Source organism: Equus asinus, chromosome 1 (genome assembly GCF_041296235.1).
Source record: "Equus asinus isolate D_3611 breed Donkey chromosome 1, EquAss-T2T_v2, whole genome shotgun sequence".
NCBI lineage: Eukaryota > Metazoa > Chordata > Mammalia > Perissodactyla > Equidae > Equus > Equus asinus.
The window spans coordinates 202,739,746-202,761,043 of NC_091790.1; the positions used below are offsets into that span (position 1 = coordinate 202,739,746).

At 56.2% G+C, this 21,298-nt stretch overlaps 1 protein-coding gene across 12 annotated transcripts in view; it reads right to left on the minus strand.

The window, feature by feature from the left end:
- SMARCD3 (SWI/SNF related BAF chromatin remodeling complex subunit D3) overlaps positions 1 to 21,298 on the minus strand; it is a 33,827-nt gene that overhangs the window by 4,529 nt on the left and 8,000 nt on the right. For 5 of the 12 annotated variants that reach the window (XM_070516433.1, XM_070516410.1, XM_070516389.1 and 2 more), the window contains exons 3-4: positions 2,037 to 2,248; positions 263 to 305 (exon numbers count right to left, since the gene is read on the minus strand). In XM_070516433.1, coding sequence (XP_070372534.1) covers positions 263 to 305; positions 2,037 to 2,248 — 255 coding nt within the window. Of the gene's footprint in view, positions 1 to 262; positions 306 to 2,036; positions 2,249 to 5,126; positions 5,365 to 21,298 lie in introns of those variants that run through there. The other 7 variants (XM_070516403.1, XM_070516401.1, XM_044765738.2 and 4 more) reach the window with 5 other exon arrangements.

A 21,298-nucleotide genomic window follows, 5' to 3' on the forward strand; every position in this document is an offset into this window, starting at 1 on the left:
TGGAATTCAGTCCACTGCACCCCAGGCCCAAGATCCTGCCCCTTATGACTTGACTCCTTCCCTCCGCCCCACCCCCTCCCTCTGGCCTGGGGAACCTCACTTCTTAATTAGCTTTTTAAACAAAAAGTGAAAGTGACCATGAAGCTGAAGCCCTGCTCTTGAGGGAGGAAGGGAGGGGACACTGGGTGCTGGGGTGGGGGGGAGAGGAGGGCGGAGCAGCAAAGGGTGGGGGTGGGCTGGGGCTGCTGTGAAAGGCACTCACCCTTTGAGGGAGGATTTTGTCAGCCATCTTCCTCCTCTTGGCACTGTACATTTTTTAAAGAAAAAACCAGGTTACCATGGCGACAGATCTGGGAGTAACGAGGCCACCTGCTAAATTATCCCGACATCTCCGCCCGCCTGGCTGGGGTTCCCACAGCCCGTCATCTGCCTGCCCAAGGGGCTACGTGGGGTGGTGCATGGCATTGCTCTGTCCTCTCACAGGAAGCAGAGGTGACCCCGTCCTTTCTCTAGTCTGGGAGCTCCCTTCTACCCCATCACATCCTCAGGGCCAGAGAAATTTAGACTTAGGAGGTGCTGGGGGTGGGGGAGCTGCAGAAGGCTTTGAGGAAAGCTGGGGAGAAGGGAAGACAGAGGAGACAGAGGACAGATTCTGAGGACTTTCCTTTTCTGCTAAGCAGGGATGCACAGTCCAAGGTGGCCTGAGCTCAAAGGGAGGGGAGCTGACCCCCCTCACATCCCTGGAGCAGGAGGCAATGGTGTGAAGCTGGTCAGGGTTGCACCCTGCCACCCTGGGCTTGAAGGGGATGCTGACGGGCAGGGGATGCTCATGCCCTTGGACCACCTGGCAACAGGGCCCAGGGACACACCCACAGGGATCCAGAGAAGGGGTGTGTGTGTGGATCTTCTCCTGTGGGACATGACAGCAGGCTGGACCTGGGCTAGCTGAGACTTGGACTCTTCTGGACTCACCAGCTGCTTCTTATTCCCAAAGGCACCCCAGAAAATCCTTGGCAAACTGAGATTAGAACCCAGCCTTGAGATGGCTCCATACTGCCCCCGTGTGGTGTTCTCAACCACTGCCCCGTCCCTGTCCAAAAATCTATCCTAAGGCTAGGCAAGCAGCTTTCATTAAAGGTCTGATTTGTTTTGAACAAGTATCTGTAAGAAACTCTCCATTTATATAAGATAAATCAGGGACTTGTTTACTGTATAAATGGATGATTCACTTTGCAAAAGAATTTTTTGCGGGATTCCTATAAATGGTGAATTTTCCTTGATGTGTAAAAAATATTTAATAATGAGGTAAAATCCATATTACGCCTTTTATAGGACTCCATCTGGTGTGCAAAGGAAAGCATGTGTGTTTGGCTAAACACTGAAACCCAGAGGGGCATCTCTCTTGCCAGCCAGCAGCCTGGGCTTTGGGGGTGCCACCAGCTGGCTCAGACAAGGAAATGGACTGGATCCTGGTAGCTTGGGGGCAGACCTGGTCCAGAGGACATATTATGGCCGCTCTTCAACCTTTGAGGGCCTAAGAATCACCTGAGAACATGACTGGGCAGAGACCACCCACCCACAAGGGAAATTCCCAGGCTCCACCCCCCTGGACAGAGATTCGGATCTAGATCTGGAGTGGGGCTTTTAAACAGGCAAGCCAGGGGTTTCTGAGGAAGGCGCACCGGACAACCACACTTTGAGAAATACAGTCCTAAAGCTCTGCCTTCGGTCCTACTACCAGCCCCGCCCCCACCCCAAAGCCTGAAGCATCACCCAGGACCTGGGGACAAGGGGTGGGTAGACGAACGCAGCAGGTGACCAGGAGAAGGGCGCGACGGCCGCAGCTTCAGTCCCTACGGTGGGCACACAAAGGAACCAGACCAGTGCCCCCTCAGCCCACCTCCCCAGAGCCCATCCCACCCAGGACGACTCCTTCCCTGCTGATCATTCTTCCTTGCCCCTTCCAATCCCGGTCCTCGCCCACCCCGTCCCTGCGGGTCCTGCGGTCCGCCCCCTCCGCGCTGGGCCCCACTCACCTGCGGCTCCGCGCGGGGGCGGTGGGCACCGGCTGGCCCTGGCTCTGGGCCTGGCTCTGGCCGGGCGGGGGCGCTGCTCGCTTGCGGGCGGGCTCCATGCCCGCGGGGGCCAGGCCGGGTCGCACGGCGGGGCTGCCCATGTACGGGGAGCCCGGGGGGCCCATGGGCGCCCCCTGGTGGGGCATCCGGGCTCCAGACGGCATCCCGGGGCGCTGGGTGGGGGGGCGGGGGTGAAGCAGAAACAGGCGCCCGCGGGTCAGACCAGGGCCCCGGCTCCGGGCGCGGTGAGCCGCGTCTCCCCCACCCCAAGCCCCTGGCCGGTGACCCTGATGCCGCCGGCGTGAGCGAGGGGTGGGAGGGGCAGGGGCGCCGGAACCGCGCGGCTTTGGCGGAGGGGGCTTTGCGTCTCGCTGCAGGAAGCTAACTGAAGCCAGGCAACTGCACAGGGCATTGCCAGCCTCAGATCTGCGGAAGGTACCGCGAAAATGAATATTAACGGCGCCTTTTCAACCTTTTCAAAGGATGTGCACATTAACAAGCTCCTCTGCAAGACAGACTGAATGGGTCCTTCCATCCCCACTTGACAGATGAGGCAACCGTGGCTCAAGGAGAAAAGCGACCTAGCCAAGGTCACGCGGCTCCTCCTGGCAAAGGCAGCCACTGAGCGGTCGTTTCCTGAGGGGGTCAGGGCTTTTTGCTCTCTGGGGCTTCATCTAGGTTAGGGGCTGAGGTCCTTGTTCGGACTCCTGCTGCCCCCTTCCCATCCTCTGCTTCTCCATCCACTTCCTGGACTGTCCTGCCTTGTACTCACCCCTCCCCATCTCAACTCAGTTTTCTCTCTGGGCCCCTGCTTTTGCCCCCTTAGTCCCAACTGCGACCCCCTTTGCCTAATTCCAAGTCTCCACAGCTAGGGGCTTTGCTGACTTAGTCTACCCCCATAATTTGCTCCGAAGGTGAAGGCTGGAGGCAGGGCTGGAGGTAACCTGAGGGGCCTGAGGCCAGACCCCTCCAGGATTCTCTGATTGGGAGGGCAGGGGAAAGGTGGGTCAAGGGTGGGCTGCCCAGAGGGTTTGGGTCAGTCAAAGGCAGCAGCATTTCCTCTTACATCCATCTCTCCCTTCCTGTCTGCTGGATCACCAGAGATGGTCCCATCCTACAGACCTCCTCTATTTCCCACCCCCACCCCAGTGAAGTCACAAGTCAGGGCTCAAAGGGGGCCATGGAGAGGGATATGAAGCAGGTGTACTCCCCAGCCACTGAGATGCAAACTCATGGAGTGAAGTGTTTCACAGACTTCTTAAACTCTACTTGTCCAGATTCCAGAAGAGAGATTGGGGGACCAGAGGGGCCGTAAAGTAGAAGGTGGGTGGGATGGGGACCGGGACAAGGAATGCAGGAAGATTAGGGAGCAAAGGATGCAGACCCTGTGCCCCTGTTATCGTTCAAACACTACCCACTTCACCCTCAGGAGTGCAGCTGCCCCCAGGCACAGAAGGAGCCCTGCCCCTGAGCTTGGTGAAACCCTTCTGCCAACTCTCCCTCCTGCCTGGCACTATGTCTAACCCTAACCACCCCCTGCCCCCCCGCCGTCCCCTCACTCAGCTGTCTCTGCCCATCTCTCCCATAGCGAAACCTGCCTCTCCATGTGTCGGCCTCCCCCACCCCACCTGACCTTGTCACTCACACCTCGAGGGTGGCAGCCCAGAATGGAGCCCAGGCCCAGCCACTCCCAACCAGCTCAGAGGGGGCACAGGGAGTAGGGCAGTGGGGCTCACAGCCACCCAAGAACTAAAGCTCTAAGTTGGCCAAATAAAAAATTCATATGTATAGCCTCTCTCCTTCCTCGATGGGCCTTTTTAAAGAGACTTCCCCAAGCAGCAAGTTGAGGACTAGAAACTTAGCTGACCGACACAGACACCCCTGGGAAGTTACCCCAGAGATCCCCAGGGCTGGTGGACAGGCTGCCTCAGAGAAGCCCCTTTCCCCTATCAGCTGCTCTCCCACTTATCAAGGCCAGCAAGACTCACTGATCTGCAGAAGAGGCCCTGAGAGGGAGGCTTCCAGAGCCCCCAGACAGCGGTGCCAGCTACCAAGGAAAGGCCAAGATTCTAGGGACTCTGGGCTCCCTCACTGAGAACATGCTTTCCTTGGGGTCACAACCAAATTTGGCCACAGTGAACCTGACTGCTTCCTCTATACCCGCCTCCAACCCCAGCACCCATCCCACGTCCCAGAGCCCCTGCCTCTCCCATTGCACTGCCCTCCACACCCCTCCCAACCTGGCCCCTGTTGCCTCAGCCTGAGTCCCCCATCTGCTTAGGTCGCCGTGTGCTTCCTCAGCTCCCTGCGTGCCTTCCAAGTCTGCTCGTGGCAGGACGTGCTGCCCTGCCCCTTTGGTCCCTAGGCCTAACGTCCCTGACTCCAGCCCTTCCTTCACACCTTTGAGGCATTAAGGACATCAGCTTCTGGTGGCCAAGTCTGCCAAGGGGATCCTCAGACCCCTTAACTTGGGGTCTGTCCCTAGAGAGAGCCTCTCTCTGACCCTGATGGCAGAGGCCATCAGCAAAGCCCCAGAGCCCTCCTGCCAGGAGGCAGAGGTTGTTCAGACAGAGAGCTTCCCGCCCAGTGCCTCCAGGGTCACCTGCTCCTTGCTCCCGAGCCACAATCAGAGAGACACTGTCCCAATGGATGAACAGACAGCCCAGCCCATCGGATGCCATGTCCCCCACCCCCACCCCCAGGACAGGGGTAACACCTGGGCCCACAAGGAAAAGAACGGAAGACAACACGTCTGGTACAGAGGGGATGCCCCCACTTGAGGGGGACAACCCCCAAGTCCCACCCCCAGCCCCTGACAAGAACCCATGCAAACGCCTCCCTTCCCCGCCCGGACACCCATCCCCGGCCGGCCGCCTGACGACGTGTTCGGGTGCCAGGGCGCCAGCACAGTCGCGGAGCTGGGCCGCGGGCCGTGGCGCCCCCCGCTAGAGGGGTGGGAGAGCGGGAGCCCCCTCCCGGCCCCTCCCGATCATCCCTCCATTCAGCCCGAGCCAGCTCCTCACCCTCCCCCGCTAACTTTCCCCCACTCACCACCCCATGGACCAGAAACTCAAAAAGTTTGCTTTTCGTGGCTTTGCGCGCCCCTCCGGCAACTTCGTCCGCGGCCATCGGGGTGGGCTCAGCGGCTCCTCTCACTCTCTCTCTCTCTTCCTCTTTCTTTCCCTTTTCTGCCTTTTTTTTTCCTCCAACTCTCCCCTCTGAGTCCTGCTGGGCTCTCTCACACTTCTACTCGAGCGGAGTGGGGAGGGGGCCCCTTCAGGGCTGCCCTGACGGCCCACGGCCCACGCCGCCGCCGCCGCCCGCCCGCCGCCGCCGCCGCCGCCGCCGCGGCTGCCGCATTCCTGCACTGATAAGACAGAAATAGTCCGGCGGCCCGGGGTCTGCCTGTTGACTCGGCGGGGACAGAAAAGCCTGCCTTTCCAACCCTCGCTGTCCAAACAGCGCAGATAAGCAGCGAGGCACGCCGGCAAGCCCGGCTCCTGGGCGCTGGGCAGCGCCACTGCAGCCCGAGGCCGCCCGAGGGCCGCGGGGAGGCGGCGCGAGGAGGGGACGCAAGGGGAGGTGGCGGGGGGCTCGCCGGCCACCCGGGCTCTCGCCACGAATAGTTTCTCAGTTAGAGAATTCGCCAGCAGGGCCAGGCAGGGAACAGTGAGTTCCAACTTTCCCCCCAAGTGGCTCCTGCTGCATTTCTGAGGCCCTTTCCCCAGAGACCTGGCAGGCCAAGTAGGGAAACATTCGCTGGAAGGAATCCGGGGGGGAGCCTGAGCCCAGAGGAGGCCTTCCTCCTGCACCAGGCCGGCAGTGGTGGGTGTGCCCAGGGAGGCGGTGTCCCCCTGCGTCCACGGATGTGTGCGCCCTTGTCTCACCCGCCGTGTGTGTCTGCACCCTCGTGTGGGCACGGCGCGGTGGCGGTGGGTGTGGATGTTTATGTGCGTGCACAGACAAATGCCGTCTCTGTGTGCCTCCCTCCACGAGAGCCTTTAGTGCGTGTGCGCGCGTGCGGGTGCGTGTGTGGCAGGACATGGCCTGTGTCTTCCAGCGCCGTGTGAGTCTATTTCTGGGGATGTGAGTCTTTGTTTGTCTCCATGTGAGAAAGTGAGGGCAATAGGGGAAGTATTTCAGAAAGAGGGAGGTGGACTGGGCTCATGAGAACAGGAAGAGAAGTGTGGGGGAGGCAAGGAGCTGGGGTGGGTGCCTGGGTGGCTGGGTGGAGAGAGTGAGGCAAGCAGGGCCTGATGGCTTTGGAATGGAGTGTGGGTGGGGGTAGGGGACTCAGGGGAGTTGGGCCCGCTGGGTATGGTAGGGCCAGTCTCAAAACCCCCAAGAAAGGAGAGGTAGGGGTGGGGTTATGAGGGAGTCCCAGGAGGGGCCAAGCGGAGGAAGCTGGCAGTCCCTGGGGTACAGGAGGGACAGGAAGCAGGAGGAGCAAATCCTGAGATCCCCAGGCTGGGAGCCCTGGTCCCGCCCATGCCCTCAAAGGCCACACCCCTCTCCTCCTGGAGGATGAGCCCACAGCTTTGGGACAGCAGTGGGTCAGGTTTATGGGCCTCCTGGGGCTGCAGTGTCAGAATCCAGGTGAGGATGGGGCGATGCCTGGCAGAATGTGTTGGAAAACTTATTTGAAGTTAGACCCTGAAGACCCAGCATTATGCTGGGGGTTCCTGACCCTTAACCCTTCAAAATGCCTTTAGAGGTCAGGACAAAGAACCGAGGGAGTGTTTTTTGCCTGCAGCCTGATTTCCTCGGGCCCTGGTTGTGCATCTGGCTGTCACTGTCCATTTAGGTGCCCAGTGTCAATCCCCTGAAAGGTCAGAGAGGGTTTGTGGTCCCGGATGCCCCTCCTCTACTGCTGGCTTAGCAGGGGACCTAGAGATCCCATTCCTACCAAATCTCTACCTAGGCTTCCCCCAGGACCCCCACATACAGACACCAGGCCCTTTTGGGGTGGGGATGGGTGAGTAGTTACCATGGGCCATGATGGCAGCTGCTGGTAACCTGGGGAGGTAATCTCTCTAGTCTGTAAGCTAACCTCCAAAACCCCTCACTTATTCCCATTTCTAAGCCTCTGCTCCCGCTACTCTTTTGCCTGGAATCCCTCTGCCTGTCCAGAACACATTCACTGTTTAAAGCCCAGCTCTGGCCCCACCTCCCCCAGGGAAGCCTTCCCTGGTCCCACTCCTATGTGTGGATCTTTCCCTTCTCCGAATGCCCTTGCCATCTGTCCTGCACCATGGATCAGCGCTTGACTGACTCGTGTCTGAGGTGCCCTGTGGTTCGTGTGGATTAGATGTGGTTTCCCAAATAGGCTGCATCCCCCTCAAGTCAGAGACCAGTCTTTAAGTCCCACTGTCCCCTCATGCCTGGACACGGGGACGTGACCTAACCAGATGTCTGCTAACACTTGCAACCACCCAAAGCCCAGTGGGCCAGTGAACAGAGCTCATACTCTGACGCTTACCTGAAACTGTGGGTCACCATGGACACCCCCACCTGCCATGGGTGCTTCTAGCATGAACATGTGAACCCACGGGCCTTGGAGGTTCTAGGGGACTGGGCAGGGGTAGACACCTCTAGGCTTCGTGTAAAGCGCAGAGGTCTCAACCTTTGGAGAGGCCTTTTGGGGAAAGAAGACAGCAGAGGAGGTGGATGGGCATCCCAGACTGGGCAGCTGAAAAGTCTGAGGAAGGGGCATGAAGGACAGTGGGAACACCAGCATTGGTGAGGGGCTGGTCTTGGGGGTGGAGGAGACTGCAGGAGATGGTTAGACCAAGGGATCTGGCGGTACTCGAGGAGAAGCCCCTAAGTCATTCATGTCCACCAATAACCCGCTCCCAGGCCACCCCAGGACCAGGGCCTCCCCCTGTAGCTCCCTCTCTGGGAGACATTCTTATGGTGCACAGACAACAGATACATGGCGCATACATGCCCCCGAGGCACACACCAATGCAAACACCAGACGGACAAGGAGCCACATGGATTTGCACACACAGTCACACCTTGACTACCTCCACATCCCACTTGCAAGGCACAATTCACAAGGCACCCGCCAGCAGACACGTTTGCATGCTGCTTTTACAGGGGCGACCCCAGGTGTGAGGACACCAGGGAGCCTTCAGCCTAGAAAGCAGAGGCGCCAGTGTGGGTGCCCCGGCCAGGACTCCCACCTCACAAAGGCCAGGATCCCCTAAGCTCAGCCCCAGAAGGGCCCTCAGCAGTGCCACGCCGCCGGCTCCTGCCGGGTGGCAAGGAGGCCCAGGGAAAGCCCCGATGCCAGCGGGCGGGGGCTTTCCTCCCGGCCGGACTGGACCCTTATGCGCGGCTGACTAGCCCAGGCCGTGCTCCGGGCAGGCCGTGTGCGTGTCCGGGCAGAGGGCGGCCGCCCGGCGGCCCGGAGCCGGAGTCCCCCCTGCCGTCCCCCCATCTCTCCTTCCCTCGCCGAAGCACCACCAGCACCAAATGGCAAAGCGCCTCTCCCCGCGCAGGGAGAGATGCGCCGCGGCCGGCGGGACGGGCTCGGCGGCGGCCCCCCCACCGCGCCCGAGCGCCGGGGGCACGTCCCGGCCCGCAGCCGCCCGCCCTCGCCCTCGCCCGCCGGGGGCCGGGACAGCGGCGGGAGCCGGCCCGGAGCCGGCCTGGGCATGCGCACTGCGGCCTCCCTCCCGGTGAAGGTCAGCCCAGGGCCTAGCTGCAGGACTCAGAGGCGGCGGGGGGAGGCAGAGGAGGGAGGAGGGATGCAGCGAAGAGACTTAACTCCTTCCCTGCGGGAAGATGGCCACCGAGGCTGGGGCCAGAGCCCAGAGTCTCACCCTCCCCGCCTTCTATGGAGGTCCCATTAAGGGGTCCCAGCTCAGGGGGAGGGGGGAGGAGGCGAAGAGGGAGGGAGAATGGAAGAAGGCGGCTAGAAGGAGAGAAGGGAAGCTGGAAGGGGAGCGGGAGGAAGGCAAGGGAGGAACAAAGGAAACCAGACTGAAGGGAGAGACCTCTTCCCGCTGCCCCTTTTCCCTACACCGCCAGCAATAAAGCTTTTCTTAGCGGAATGAAATTACCCTCACGGATAGAGTGTGTGTGTGTGTGTGTGTGTGTGTGTGTGTGTGTGTGTGTGTGAGACAGAGACAGAGACAGAGTGACAGAGAATGGGAGAGAGACGAAAGTGAGACCACCTGGAGCTCTCAGGCTGAGGACCCCTGATTTCTATGTTCTGGCCCATCCCTAAACCCAGCCCCCACTTTCTCCTCTGGTCACTAAACCCCAGGACATGCCAGGGGACCCAGTCTACCTGTCTTGCCTAACTCCCAGGCCCCCAGGGAACCCTGGCTAGACCTTGGGGCCAGGCCCAGCCTCCGGAGATGGATGGAGGGGCGTCTCCACCTTAACGCCCACCTCTAGTGAGGGACTTCTTCCAGCCAGCAACAGGACATTGGCAGACCAGACCAGGGGCATCGTGGCATAGTCCTCCTCCTCCTCCTGGCTACCCCACTGCTCTCCCCAGGCCAGAGCGGCGCTGGGTACCTCCCTCTTTGTGCCAGAATGTTTCTGTGCCCAGGACACCCTCTGCTACTATCAAGGGGGCAGTCTGTCTCTCTGTGTGACTTCGCCTTTCTGTGTCAGTTTTGCAAACGCACACAAGAGAGACAAATATGATAGAAAGAAGCAAAAAAAAAAAACAAAGAAAAAGTAGGACACCTAAACAGTTATGTGACCTTGGGCAAGTCGCTATCCCTGTCTGCCCCTCAGCTTCCTCAGGAGTAAAAGGAGGGGTGTAGTCAGAGGATTCTAGGGCCTTCCTGCCCTGAAATCCAAGGATTCCATAAGACAGAGACGGGAACCAGGGCAGACAAGGCAGGAGGGAGAGAGACAGAGACACAGAGAAGCAGGCCCACACCAAGTAAGGGATGCTGCCAATCGGCAATGAAGCCTGGTCCCTGTCACACACACCACCATGCTGTCAGCCTCCTGCCAGGAGGGCAAGGCGTTGCCTTGGGGTCCCAGAGGCCTGCATGATAAGCAGGTGCATGATAAAGGTTAGTTGAATAAGTCCTTCCTCTCTTTGCCAGCCGTGCGTTCCCTCAGTCTCATGGGGCGCTCTGGGACCCCCTCCCGGTCCCTCACATACACCTCACACGTCATCACTGCAAACATCAGGATGCTGAAAGTGCCGGTCGCAGGAAGAGCGAAGAGCTGGGCCTCTCAGGCTCTAAGTATCCGTAGGCCCGGAGGGAAGGCACATTTTGGATTCACAGCAAGTTTTCTCTCACTCTCCTCATGGCCGCCATTAATTAAGTCATTTCTCGTAGCAGTTCAAACCTAACAACTGTGGCGCTGTGCAAAAACAAGCCACCCTGGCCTGGTCCCCATGTTGGCAAGGATGGGGTTGGTCTGTGGGGCGGTGTTTATGGGGGATCCTGAAGGGTGCTATAACTGCCCCAGCCCACCTCCTGTTTCCCAGGAGGTGGTACACGGGGCGTGGCTCTGCCTGGTGGGGTGGCAGGTAGGGGTCCCACAGGACCATCCTCACTCCTGACCCGCCCGTCTCCCTCTGGACCAACTGGCTTGTGGAGCTAGATTCAGGGCCAAAAGCAAGAGGGATCTGTGGCCTCGGGACTCACAGGCTGTCACGATTCCAAACTACAGCGAGCCCCTCCCTCTCCTCCTCCCAGAGCATGGGCGCCTAGCTTGCTCCACTGGTTGCCTCCTGGTTGCCCGGCAGCCAGGGCTGGGAAACCCACCCATCCCCACAACACCCTCTGTCTGGCTGAAGCCATCACTCCTGCCCTGCTCACGCCCCACAGCTCCTAGGCCCCGGCCTTCCTCTCCCTTGGCAGACAGCAGCCCCATCCTAAACCTCTGATTCCTCTCCCCTCTCACAGCTCAGTGCTCCATCATGACCACGGTCAGGACAATCTCCTTGTGGCCTAATGTCCCGTCCCTCACCCCAGGAAGCTTCTGAGGCCTCAGTGACTGCTCTGACCAGGTGATCAGAGGGAATTCTGCCATACACTACATTCTGAGGTCTAGGATGTCACCTGAGTGAAGAAAATTGAATAGAAAAAAAATTCATCTGTATTTCCTTAAAGAATTTTTCTGGGAAATTAAACCAAATGGGCAGTGGCACGTATAGACAAAACATCCATGGAAGCAACATGCAGACCTGGTCTCCCAGATGCCTTCAACTCCCTTAGGAGTCAGAGGTGAGCCCTGCTCACAGGGTCTGAAAGGGCACTTTCCGTTCTGCATTGCCCGTCCCCGCTCCTAGCCCGACACTCTGCCTCTGTGCCATGGTCTGTCTTGAGTGCACCTGCCTTACTGGCATCATGCCCTTCTTCCCTGACTGGGTCAGGCGTCACAGAAAGTCCCAGACTCCCCTCAACTCCTGCACTCTCACCTCCATAGAGCCCTGTGTACCCCTTTCTGCTCCCATCTCCCACCAACCTGAACCCTTCTACTGCATGGTCTGTCCTAAGTAAAATTTCCACTACACTCAGCCACCTCTGTGAACGCGCTTTGGCCTTCTTGCTACAGAAGCCGGGCTCCCCGCTGAGGAACGCTTCCGCTGAAACCTTCCATGTGGTGGCAGTGTTTCCCCCAGAGCCTTGACGTGGGGTAGGGACCCTCCTTGCCCCTCACTGCTGCTTCCAGACCCCTGCCTTTGCATCTTACCCCCCAACACAGCACCTCATCTCTTGAGCGTTTTAGCTCCTGGCTCACTGTCACTCCCTCTAGCATGACTCCTGTCCTCTTCTTTCTGCTTTTCGGGATCTGCATGGATGGTCCTTCCCACACCTCTGGTCTCTCAGTTACTTGGCCACCTCTCCTCTAGTGATCCCCCAGCCTTCCTCAGCCACTCACTCCAGAGTCATCTCTTGGACCTTATAATTCCAGCAACCACAGCCCCTCACTCCTAATATCAGTCGTCAGCACCCAATTCTCTGACCACCATCTCCTTTCTTTCCAGCTCACTCTGTCCAGAAACCTGACCCCCAGAGCCCACGACTCTGCTGGAAACCCCAGTCCTCTTCTCTGACCCTCACCCCTCATCACAACCACACCCTTACATACATACATAAAATTACCATTTTAACCTCTCTTGCATATACTCTTGACTCTCTTACTTAAGAGTTAAATCCAGCTTCACTAACTGTACTCCTCTGCACCCTGGCACTGAACGTGGCTGGAGAGAGACACACAACCGCCCTGAGCTGGTCTCACTGTCATTTCAGGAGCATGGCCATCAACGGCCCCAGCTGCCCAGGTGTCCCACTCTTGCCCTAGTCTGTTCACGTCCTTTCCTGCTCCCACTCCCCTCCAGGAGTTTTTCACATCTTCTCCCTCCTCCAACCTCCAACTCTTCCTCCCCCCTCCTCACTCCCAGCTGATGCCCTTGCTTCTCACTTCCCTGAGAAAACAGAAGCTTCTGAAGAACTTCCAGAGACTCCCTTCACATCGTCCCACCTCCCACCAACCCCTCCCAGTTCCTACAGCTGAGTTATCTGTGCTCTGGTCTAAAGCTGGCCATCCCCTGTATACTAGCTCCCTGCCCCTCTGACACCCTCAAGGACATTGCTCCCGCACTTCTCTCCCACACCAGCGCATCATCAGCTCTCCCCTCTCTACTGGATTACTCCCATCAGCACGCAGAAGTACTGGCATTTTCCCACCTGAAAAAAACTCTCATAACCCTGCTTATCCCATCGGTTACTGCCTAGTTGCAACAAAACTTCTCAAAAGAGTTGTCTACATTTGCTGTCTTCAGTTCTCCCTGAATCCCAATCCCTTCAGGTACTCATCCTACTACTCCACTGAAAATGGTCTTATCAGGGCCACCAATGACCTCCCTGTTGCCAAACGCAACCATCAGTTCTCAGGCATCATCCTGCTCAACCAACTGCAGCATTCAACACAGGTCAGCACTCTCCTCTTTGAAATACTTTCTTCCCTTGACTTATAGGACACTTATCTCTCTCTTGGTTTTCCTCTTGCATCCCTAGCTACCCCTTCTCAGTCTCCTTGGATGTTCAGCTCTCCTTCCCTTTCAGTGTTGGAGTGCCTTGGGGCTCAGTCCTTGGTCCTCTTCACTTCTCCACAATCGCTTCCTTGGCAATCTCATCCATCATCTAATCTCATAGCTTTAGATACCATCTATATGTTGGCAACTCCAGAAGTTTTCCTCCAGCCTAGTCCTCTCTCTCAATCCTTAGACTCATGTATCCAATTGTCTACTCAAGACGTCCACCTGGATTTTTTGTGTGTGTGTGAGGAAGATTGGCCCTGAGCTAACATCTGTGGCAATCTTCCTCTATTTTGTATGGGGGACACCACCACAGCATGGCCTGATGAGCAGTGCCTAAGTCCATGCCCAGGATCCAAACCTGAGAACCCCAGGCTGCCGAAGCAGAGCATGTGAACTTAACCACTATGCCACGGGGCTGGCCCCTCCACCTGGACCTTTGATCTTTAATAGATAGCTCGAACTTAATATGCCCACAGTGAAACTCCTGCTCTTCCACCTCAAACATGGCTCTCTACCCACAGTCCTCGCCCTCCTTGCCATTGCTCAAGCCCACAACCTTGGAATGATCCTGGAATCCTGTCTTTCTCTCACATCCCACATCCAATCTGCAGGCCAGTCCTGTTGGCTCTGGATCCAGAATCCAAGCCCTCTCACCTCCCACTGCGACCACCCTGGTCCAATCCGTGAATACTAAATAGCTTGCTTCCGCCCTCCCTCCAAAAGTCTATTCTCAACCTGGCAACCTGAGTAGTCCTTTTAAAAAGGAGTCGGATCACATCGCTTCTCTGCTCAAAACTCTCCCAAGGCCCCCATCTTACTCCGAGTGAGGGCCAAGGTCCTATAGTTCCCAGGATCCAGGCCCATCGCCACTCTCTGCTCCCTCTGTGCCCTCACTTCCTGCCACTCCCTCACTGTTCTCTCTGCCCCAGCCTCTGGCTTCCTTGTGGTTCTTCAGAAACTCCAGGCATTCACCAGCCTTGGGGCTTTGAGCCTGCTGTTCTCTCCACCTGGGACACTCTTCCTCCAGCTGTCTGCATGGCTAACTCCCTTACCTCCTAAAGTCTGTCCAAATGACCCCTTCTCAATGGGGCACAATCTATCCACCCTATTAAAAACTGCAGGCTTCCCCCTCCCCTCCACCCTCCTTATCTCTTTTATTCTGCTCAATTTCCTCCCATAGCATGGCACACCTTCCACCATTCTACATAATCTACTTACTTTCGATGTTAGTGTTTAACTTCTCCTTCCCCCATTAGAATGAGAGCTCCAAAAAGGCAGGGGTCTTTATGTCTTGTATGCAGATAAATCCCAAGTATCTGGTACGTGGTAGAGACCCTAATATCTCAAAGGTGTGTAGAGAGAGCCCACTCCACGTCAACTCGGGATTTCTAGCATGCTTCCAAATGCTGGATGATGTTCCAGTCTGAGCTCATGTTATCACAGAATTAATAATATCATCTCCACTCTGTACCAGACTGGACTGTTGAACAAGCACTTTCACGCACAGAGACCCATCAGGTGGATACTAGGATTCTCACTCTGAAGATAAGGGAAAGGAGGCTCTAAAAAGCCATGTGACTTGCCGAAAGTCACTGTGCTATTATGCAGTGAGGCTGGGACTGCAAATTGGGTCTCGCAGCCTCAATGTCCCTGGGTTCTCTCCCTCATCCCACGCTGCCTCCTGATGTCCCCTTGTGCAGTGCCTGCCTGCTGGGGATAGTCACACACACACACACAGACCCCTCCACCTTCCCCAAACACCTGCTTTTTAAAGAAGGAAATGGAGATCCCCGGAGGCCTATACATTTAAGCTGAATTATCTTCATTTATCTTTTAAAATATACCGCCAAAAACCTCAAGCAGATTGTTTCAAACATTGGGAATATAAATTCTAGAAGATTTGCTGTCAAGGTATCTAAAATAAATGTGTTTGAGGAAGAACCTTTAGGTCCAGTGTAAGAGTTACCTTTTAGCCAAAAATGAATCCTATTTAAACTTGGAACCAGCTGCTGGCTCCTGCGGGCCGAGCAGTGGGCGGTTCAGTGGCTCCTCCTGCCTTATGAGTGGACACACACTTGTGCATCCCTGTAGCTCCTGGGTGGGAAACAGGCACACGGACTGCCACGTCAACATGCCTCGCTGGCCTCCCACCTAGCCACCTCAGTGCGTGCTTCCTTTGGGAACACATGGTTACCTGACCATAGGGCATAGGCAGGCAGCCCTGGGGCAGCCCTAGTGCCACCTTGTCCAGCCTTCCTGGTGCCACTCGGTGGCCATAGGTCTGGAGAACTCAGAGGGTGCAGCCTGGCCTGAGAGGGGTAGGAGAAATGATCTGAGCAAAAAATAAAGGGCTCCACCTATGCTCAGAGGACTGCAGATTTCTTGGGGGACCAGGCAAAGCACGCGGGATTGCGGGAAGGTCTGCAAGCCCTGTCTATAACCAAGGATGTCACGATCAAAGCCAGGCTCAGCCTCTCCCGTGTCCCCACACAGCACACCCTGGAAGTCAGCAGACTGTGCTTTACTCTTGGGCTCAAATACCTGCGGTGTCAGCCAAGAGGCCTCGTGAAGACGCCCCAGAGAGCAGGCCGGGGGGGCGGAGACGGGGGAGGTGGTCTCAGGGCCTGGTCCTGCTTGGCACACTGCCCCTGGTTTCTGCAAACCTTTGTAACTAAGTCTGGCTGGTGCCCCTCACCCACCTGCATAACGAACCGCCTCTGAATCGCTCCTCTGCCTCCCCTCACCCTGTGCCCTTCCTCCCGGATCTGGGCTCTTGCCTCGGCCAGTGCATCTGAGTCTGTCTTGGGCCAGGGCTATGACAATGGGGCCTGACTGCCCTGCTCCAGTTCTTCTGGGGCCCTGTATTCCCCCAGGCCCTGAACCCATTGCCCTGGGTGGGGTCTCTGCAAGCTCCATGGTGTGATGGCTCTGAGCGTGGACTCCAGACGGGCCTTCTCAACTTTGGAAATGCTGACATTTTGGGCTGGATGATTATTGTGGGAGCTGTCTCGTGTACCTTACGATGTCAGGAGCATCCCTGGCATCTATCCAGTAAATTCTACCAGCACCCTCTCCCCAACTCCAATGTGACAAACAAAAATATCTCCCGACATTGTCCTTTGTCCCTGGAAGGTGAAATTGCCCCAGCTTGAGAACCACTGATGTAGAGTCAGACAATCTTGGGTTCACACCTGGCTCGGCCAATGAGTGACCATAACCTGGTACAAGTCACCTGACCTGTCTGAGCCTCATTTTCCTCATCGGCAAGATAGAGAGCCCCACACCTGACTCACGGGTGGATGTGAGGATTAAAATGAGGTAGTGCATGTGCAGAATTCAGCACAGAGTAAACACTTATCAAGCAGTCACTGCTACTACTAGCCTCCTGATGCCAAGCCCGCCTGACCCCACGGGCGCGGCTGCCGCTGCCCTGCCCTGCCTCTGGGTAATGGTGGTCCTGCCACCAACCAACCCCCAGCTAGGTGAGCAGTGAAAACAGGAATCCTTTGCAGGCCTTCAGCTGCGGGTGTTGTCCCAAATGCCCCGGAGGGTACCTGTGAGGGGTTGGCCAGGTGATTATTCATAGTGGCTAATTATGGTGGCTTTGGAAGCCCATGGGGAGTCTGGGTTCTACCCAAACCACTGGAAGCTTCCTTGAGCAGAGAATGACCACTAGTGGTATTAGTTTTTAGGGTGGGTCTTATGTGGGAAGCCTGTGTGACCAGCCCAGAAACTTGGTAGGGGCTGCAGAAAAGGATGGGGGGAGACATTCAGGAGCCACCACAAGTAGCGAATCAACTGGACTTAAACCTAAGAAGAACTGGTGAGGCCGCTTGCTGGGTCTAGGGAAGCTGAGGTTCGGGAGCTGCTGATGGAGGCATCTGAAGGAGAAGCAGGGCCTCCTCCTGCACCCATCCCCTCCCCTCCTCTGCTGTCCCCACTCCACAGGCTTAGTGAGCACCTACATGTGACTGTCCTATGCAAAGTGCTGCTGACTCACACGCTAGACACACCCTCCGCCCCCGGGACTCAATGAGTTTGAGGACCAGATAGGGACTGATGGGGCCAAAGGCATCGACAGGGTGGGAGATGCAAGAAGCTCATGCCAACTCCTGCCCCAGGATGGCCACAGCTCTGGCACGAGGTAGGGGAGAGTGAAGGACCAGTCCACCCCATTCCAGAGCTCTGGGTTTCCTTATGGAGAAGAGAGGCAATCACCCCCTACCAGCTACCTCCTCAGAGGGGCTGTGGCTTGGTGGGGTATGCAGCCTCAGTGGCAGTGGTGGAGAAGCCAGCAGCTGCAGCCATGCCCCAGGGTGATGGTGGAATCCATGAGTTCCTGGGAGCTGCGCCTCAGGTACTCGGGAGGTAGTGAGGGCATCCAGGGCTCAGCAGCAGCAGCGGAGCTGACTGTGGGGCTGGCTGTAGGGCAGGCTGTGGGCTGACTGTGGGGCTGGCTGTGGGCTGACTGTAGGTAGGCTGCGGGGCTGGTTGTGGGCTGACTGTGGGGCTGGCTGTAGGGCAGGCTGTGGGCTGACTGTGGGGCTGGCTGTGGGCTGGCTGTGGGCTGGCTGTAGGTAGGCTGTGGGGCTGGTTGTGGGCTGACTGTGGGGCTGGCTGTAGGGCAGGCTGTGGGATGACTGTGGGGCTGGCTGTGGGCTGACTGTAGGTAGGCTGTGGGGCTGGTTGTGGGCTGACTGTGGGTGGGCTGTGGGCTGACTGTGGGCAGGCTATGGAGCTGGCTGTGGGCTGACTGTGGGTGGGCTGTGAGGTGGGCTTTGGGCCGACTGTGGGTGGGCTGTGGGCCAACTGTGGGAGGGCTGTAGGGCTGGCTGTGGGTGGGCTATGGGGTGGGCTGTGGGCTGACTGTGGGCAAGCTGTGGGCTGGCTATGGGCTGACTGTGGGGCTGGCTGTGGGCTGGCTGTGGGCTGACTGTGGGGCAGGCTGTGGGGTGGGCTGTGGGCTAGCTGCTGCACCAGTGGCATACTGGATGCTCAGGGCGTCCATGGGAACAGAAGGGCCAGAGCCCTCCCTCCGGCTCTGCACGTTCCTGCGTGAGGAAAGTTGGAGCCAGGTGAGGAGCCAGTGCTCTAGCAGCCAAGGGTTCCACAGTGGCAGTGAGTCAAATTATCCCTCAGGGCCTTGGTTCTTCCTGTGGCACGTATGACCCAGGGTCACCTCCTGAAGCTTCTAACCACCTGGAGCTCTTCTTCTCCCTCCTTCATAAGACATGCTCCAAATTCTGAGGACAGCTATCAAAGTCCCTCAGTTCTGTATTGAATTGTGTCTCCCTCAAACTCATATGTTAAAGTCCTAAGCCCCAGTACCTCAGAATGTGACCTTATTGGAGACAGGGTCTTTACAGAGGTAATCAAGTTAAAGTGGGGCATTAGGGTGACCCTAATCCAATAAGACCGGTGTCCTTAGAAAAAGGGCAAATTAGGACATAGAGACAGACAAGCACAGAGGGAAGACAATGCCAAGAGATAGAAGGGGACTACGGCTGGCCACAAGCCAAGGAGAGGAGCTGGAGCAGATGCTTCCCTCCCAGCCCTCAGAAGGCACCAACCCTGCCAACACCTTGATCTCGGACTTCCAGCCTCCAGAACCCTGAGACAATGCGTTTCCATGTTCAAGCTGCCCTGTCTGGGACTTTATTACGGCAGCCCTGGGAAACGAATCTGCCCCCAACAGTGCTCTTTACTATTCCTACATGGGTCTCCCTGTGACCTGCTTGGCAGTCCTTGCGACACCAGGCCTCTCCTCTCACATCTTCTGGTTTGCCTGAAGCCTGGAAGCATGGTGCTCAGAACAAGGTGCTCTGTTAGCACAACACAGGGCAGAACCTGGGCCAGAGACCTGAGTTCGAGTCTTTATTCCACCACCTACTGACTGGAGGACAAAAGTGCCAAGTCATGTCATCCTCTCTGAGCCTCAGTCTCTTCATCTTTAAAATGAGGAGACCATCATCTCACCTGTCACTGGGTTACTGTGAGTAGCAAAATAGTAAGGAGAGGACATATGTGAAAATTCCCTCTAAGTCAGCAAGGACTGAATAAAGTCATCACTGCCATCAATGAGTCGCTTGTTGGTGACCACGCAGCCCACTTTAGACCTGTATTGAACTCATTGTCAATTAAAACCTCAACTCTGTTTCTACTCTGATTGTGCCAAAACATGTCTCCCCATCCCACACTTGTAAAGTTGCCTTTTTGGACTCAGGAATAGACACTTATATTTATTCCTCTTAATATTCATCTTGTAATCCAATATATTTACCATCCTTTCCAGCTGTGCATCATTCATAAATCCAGTGAGCACGACCTTCTCTCTTCATCCAAGTCTTTGCTGAATGTATTGACAAAGGACAGGTACCAGGACAAAGCCCTGACTCCAGAAAATCTACACACTTTGGGTTTAGTCTTCAACTGGCAGCGAATTTACTCAATCATAGTAACATCCAGTGATGTGCTGGAATGTCACGTTGGTAGTTTAAAATCAGCCATGATAGGAGTATTTATACCCTGGAAATTGGCAAATGATACAAATGAGACTTCAACTCCCCCTTCCCACCCTGTCAAGAGCCAGTTGTTAAATATTTACCAGCACACCTCTGCATCCAGCCCACATTTATGTGTCATACTCAAGATACTGGGAGAGACTCTGTCAAACACCTCCAATGAACACATTTATCTTCATGGAGCTTAGCAGCCTACAAAACAGTTCAATATGCATTACTTAAGTTGGTTCATTAACATCCCAGGAAGTTAAAGGGCTGGATATTACTATACCCATTTTAAAGATGAGGAACACAAGGTTAATGATTGACTCAGAGCTAGACAATGAACTGCTGTCGAAGGTGGGGCTCAGACTTCCACATTCTGATCTCAAGGTCAATGTACTTTCAGCCCATCATCTGACTGCATCTCCCCAGCTGTTTGTCAAAGGGACCCTGAATTCCCTCAGCAGCCACTGCTCTGGGTTAAAACAGCTAATGGGGGGATTCTGCACGAGCTCGCACCCTTCCCATCAGTAGCACATCATTGAAGATTAATCGACAATGCTTCTCAAAGTGGGGTCCCTGATCTCTACTTGGGGGACGATCCTCACATTTTTGACCATACTCTTTGCATTCTGTTTATAACTCATTGATGACAAGAGACTACCTAAAGTGACAGCAATTCTTAATACAATGTTTCTCAAACTGGGGCCCACGGACGCCTGGGGACCCTCCAGTTCTGGGGTTGAAAAATGCTGATTTAGGGTTCTGGGTCTGAGGAGTAGACAAGATGACAGGTGACGGGTGATGGGGTAAGGAAAGCTCAGGTGGATGTTGCAAACGGGGCAAGGCAGACAGGTTTCACTTAGCCCACACTGTGACTTAAACACTTTTAAAAACCTTAAAAGTTAGGAGATTTCACATAAAAAGCCAAATTCCCAGAATCTCTCAAAAAACAGGAAATCTGGCAACACAAGCCCACCACCAATACGCTTGGAAACAATCAGACGGAGTTGAGGAGGGGCTGTCCCTTTTTAAAGGGACAGGAGCTCCCCTATTCACCATACTCCCCCATTCCTCATTTAGGAGTTGCAAACTCTAATGGCCCTAGAGACCCAGCTATTAACGTAAATGAGCGGCCAGGGCTTGGTCCACGATGACAACAAGCCTTCGACGTTGGGCCTCAGTGCTGGGGCTCAAAGGAGGATGGCTGGGGCCTGGATGAAGGGCCGGCTGCTTTGCCCTTTGAGGCCACTGCGGTTTGGGTCCCCACATACCTCTGAGGGTGCAATGAAGACACCCCAGCTGGCACTCTTGTCCTAACCGCTGGGAAGTTACTTAACCCCTCTCGGCCTCAGTTTCTCATCTTAAAGTAATGACAATAATAACAGCATTCACCTCATAGTGTCGTGAGGACAAATCAGCTAAGCCGTAAAAAGTTCTTAAAACAATTCTTAAAACTCTCAGGGAGCCCTCAATCAACACCGCCTGCCATTCTTCCGGGCCCAGCCTGCTTGACTCCTTTCCTTCCCATCGTAACTGCTCTACAGTCTCAGGCGCTGCTGAGGAAGTGGGGTGGGGCTGGGGGGCTTGGGGGTGTGGTGGAGGGAGTCCTGACAGCTGGGGCTGTCATCTACCCAACAGGCATTTTTTGAAAGGGCTTCTAAGACCGAGTTTTCTCCTGAAGGAAGAGT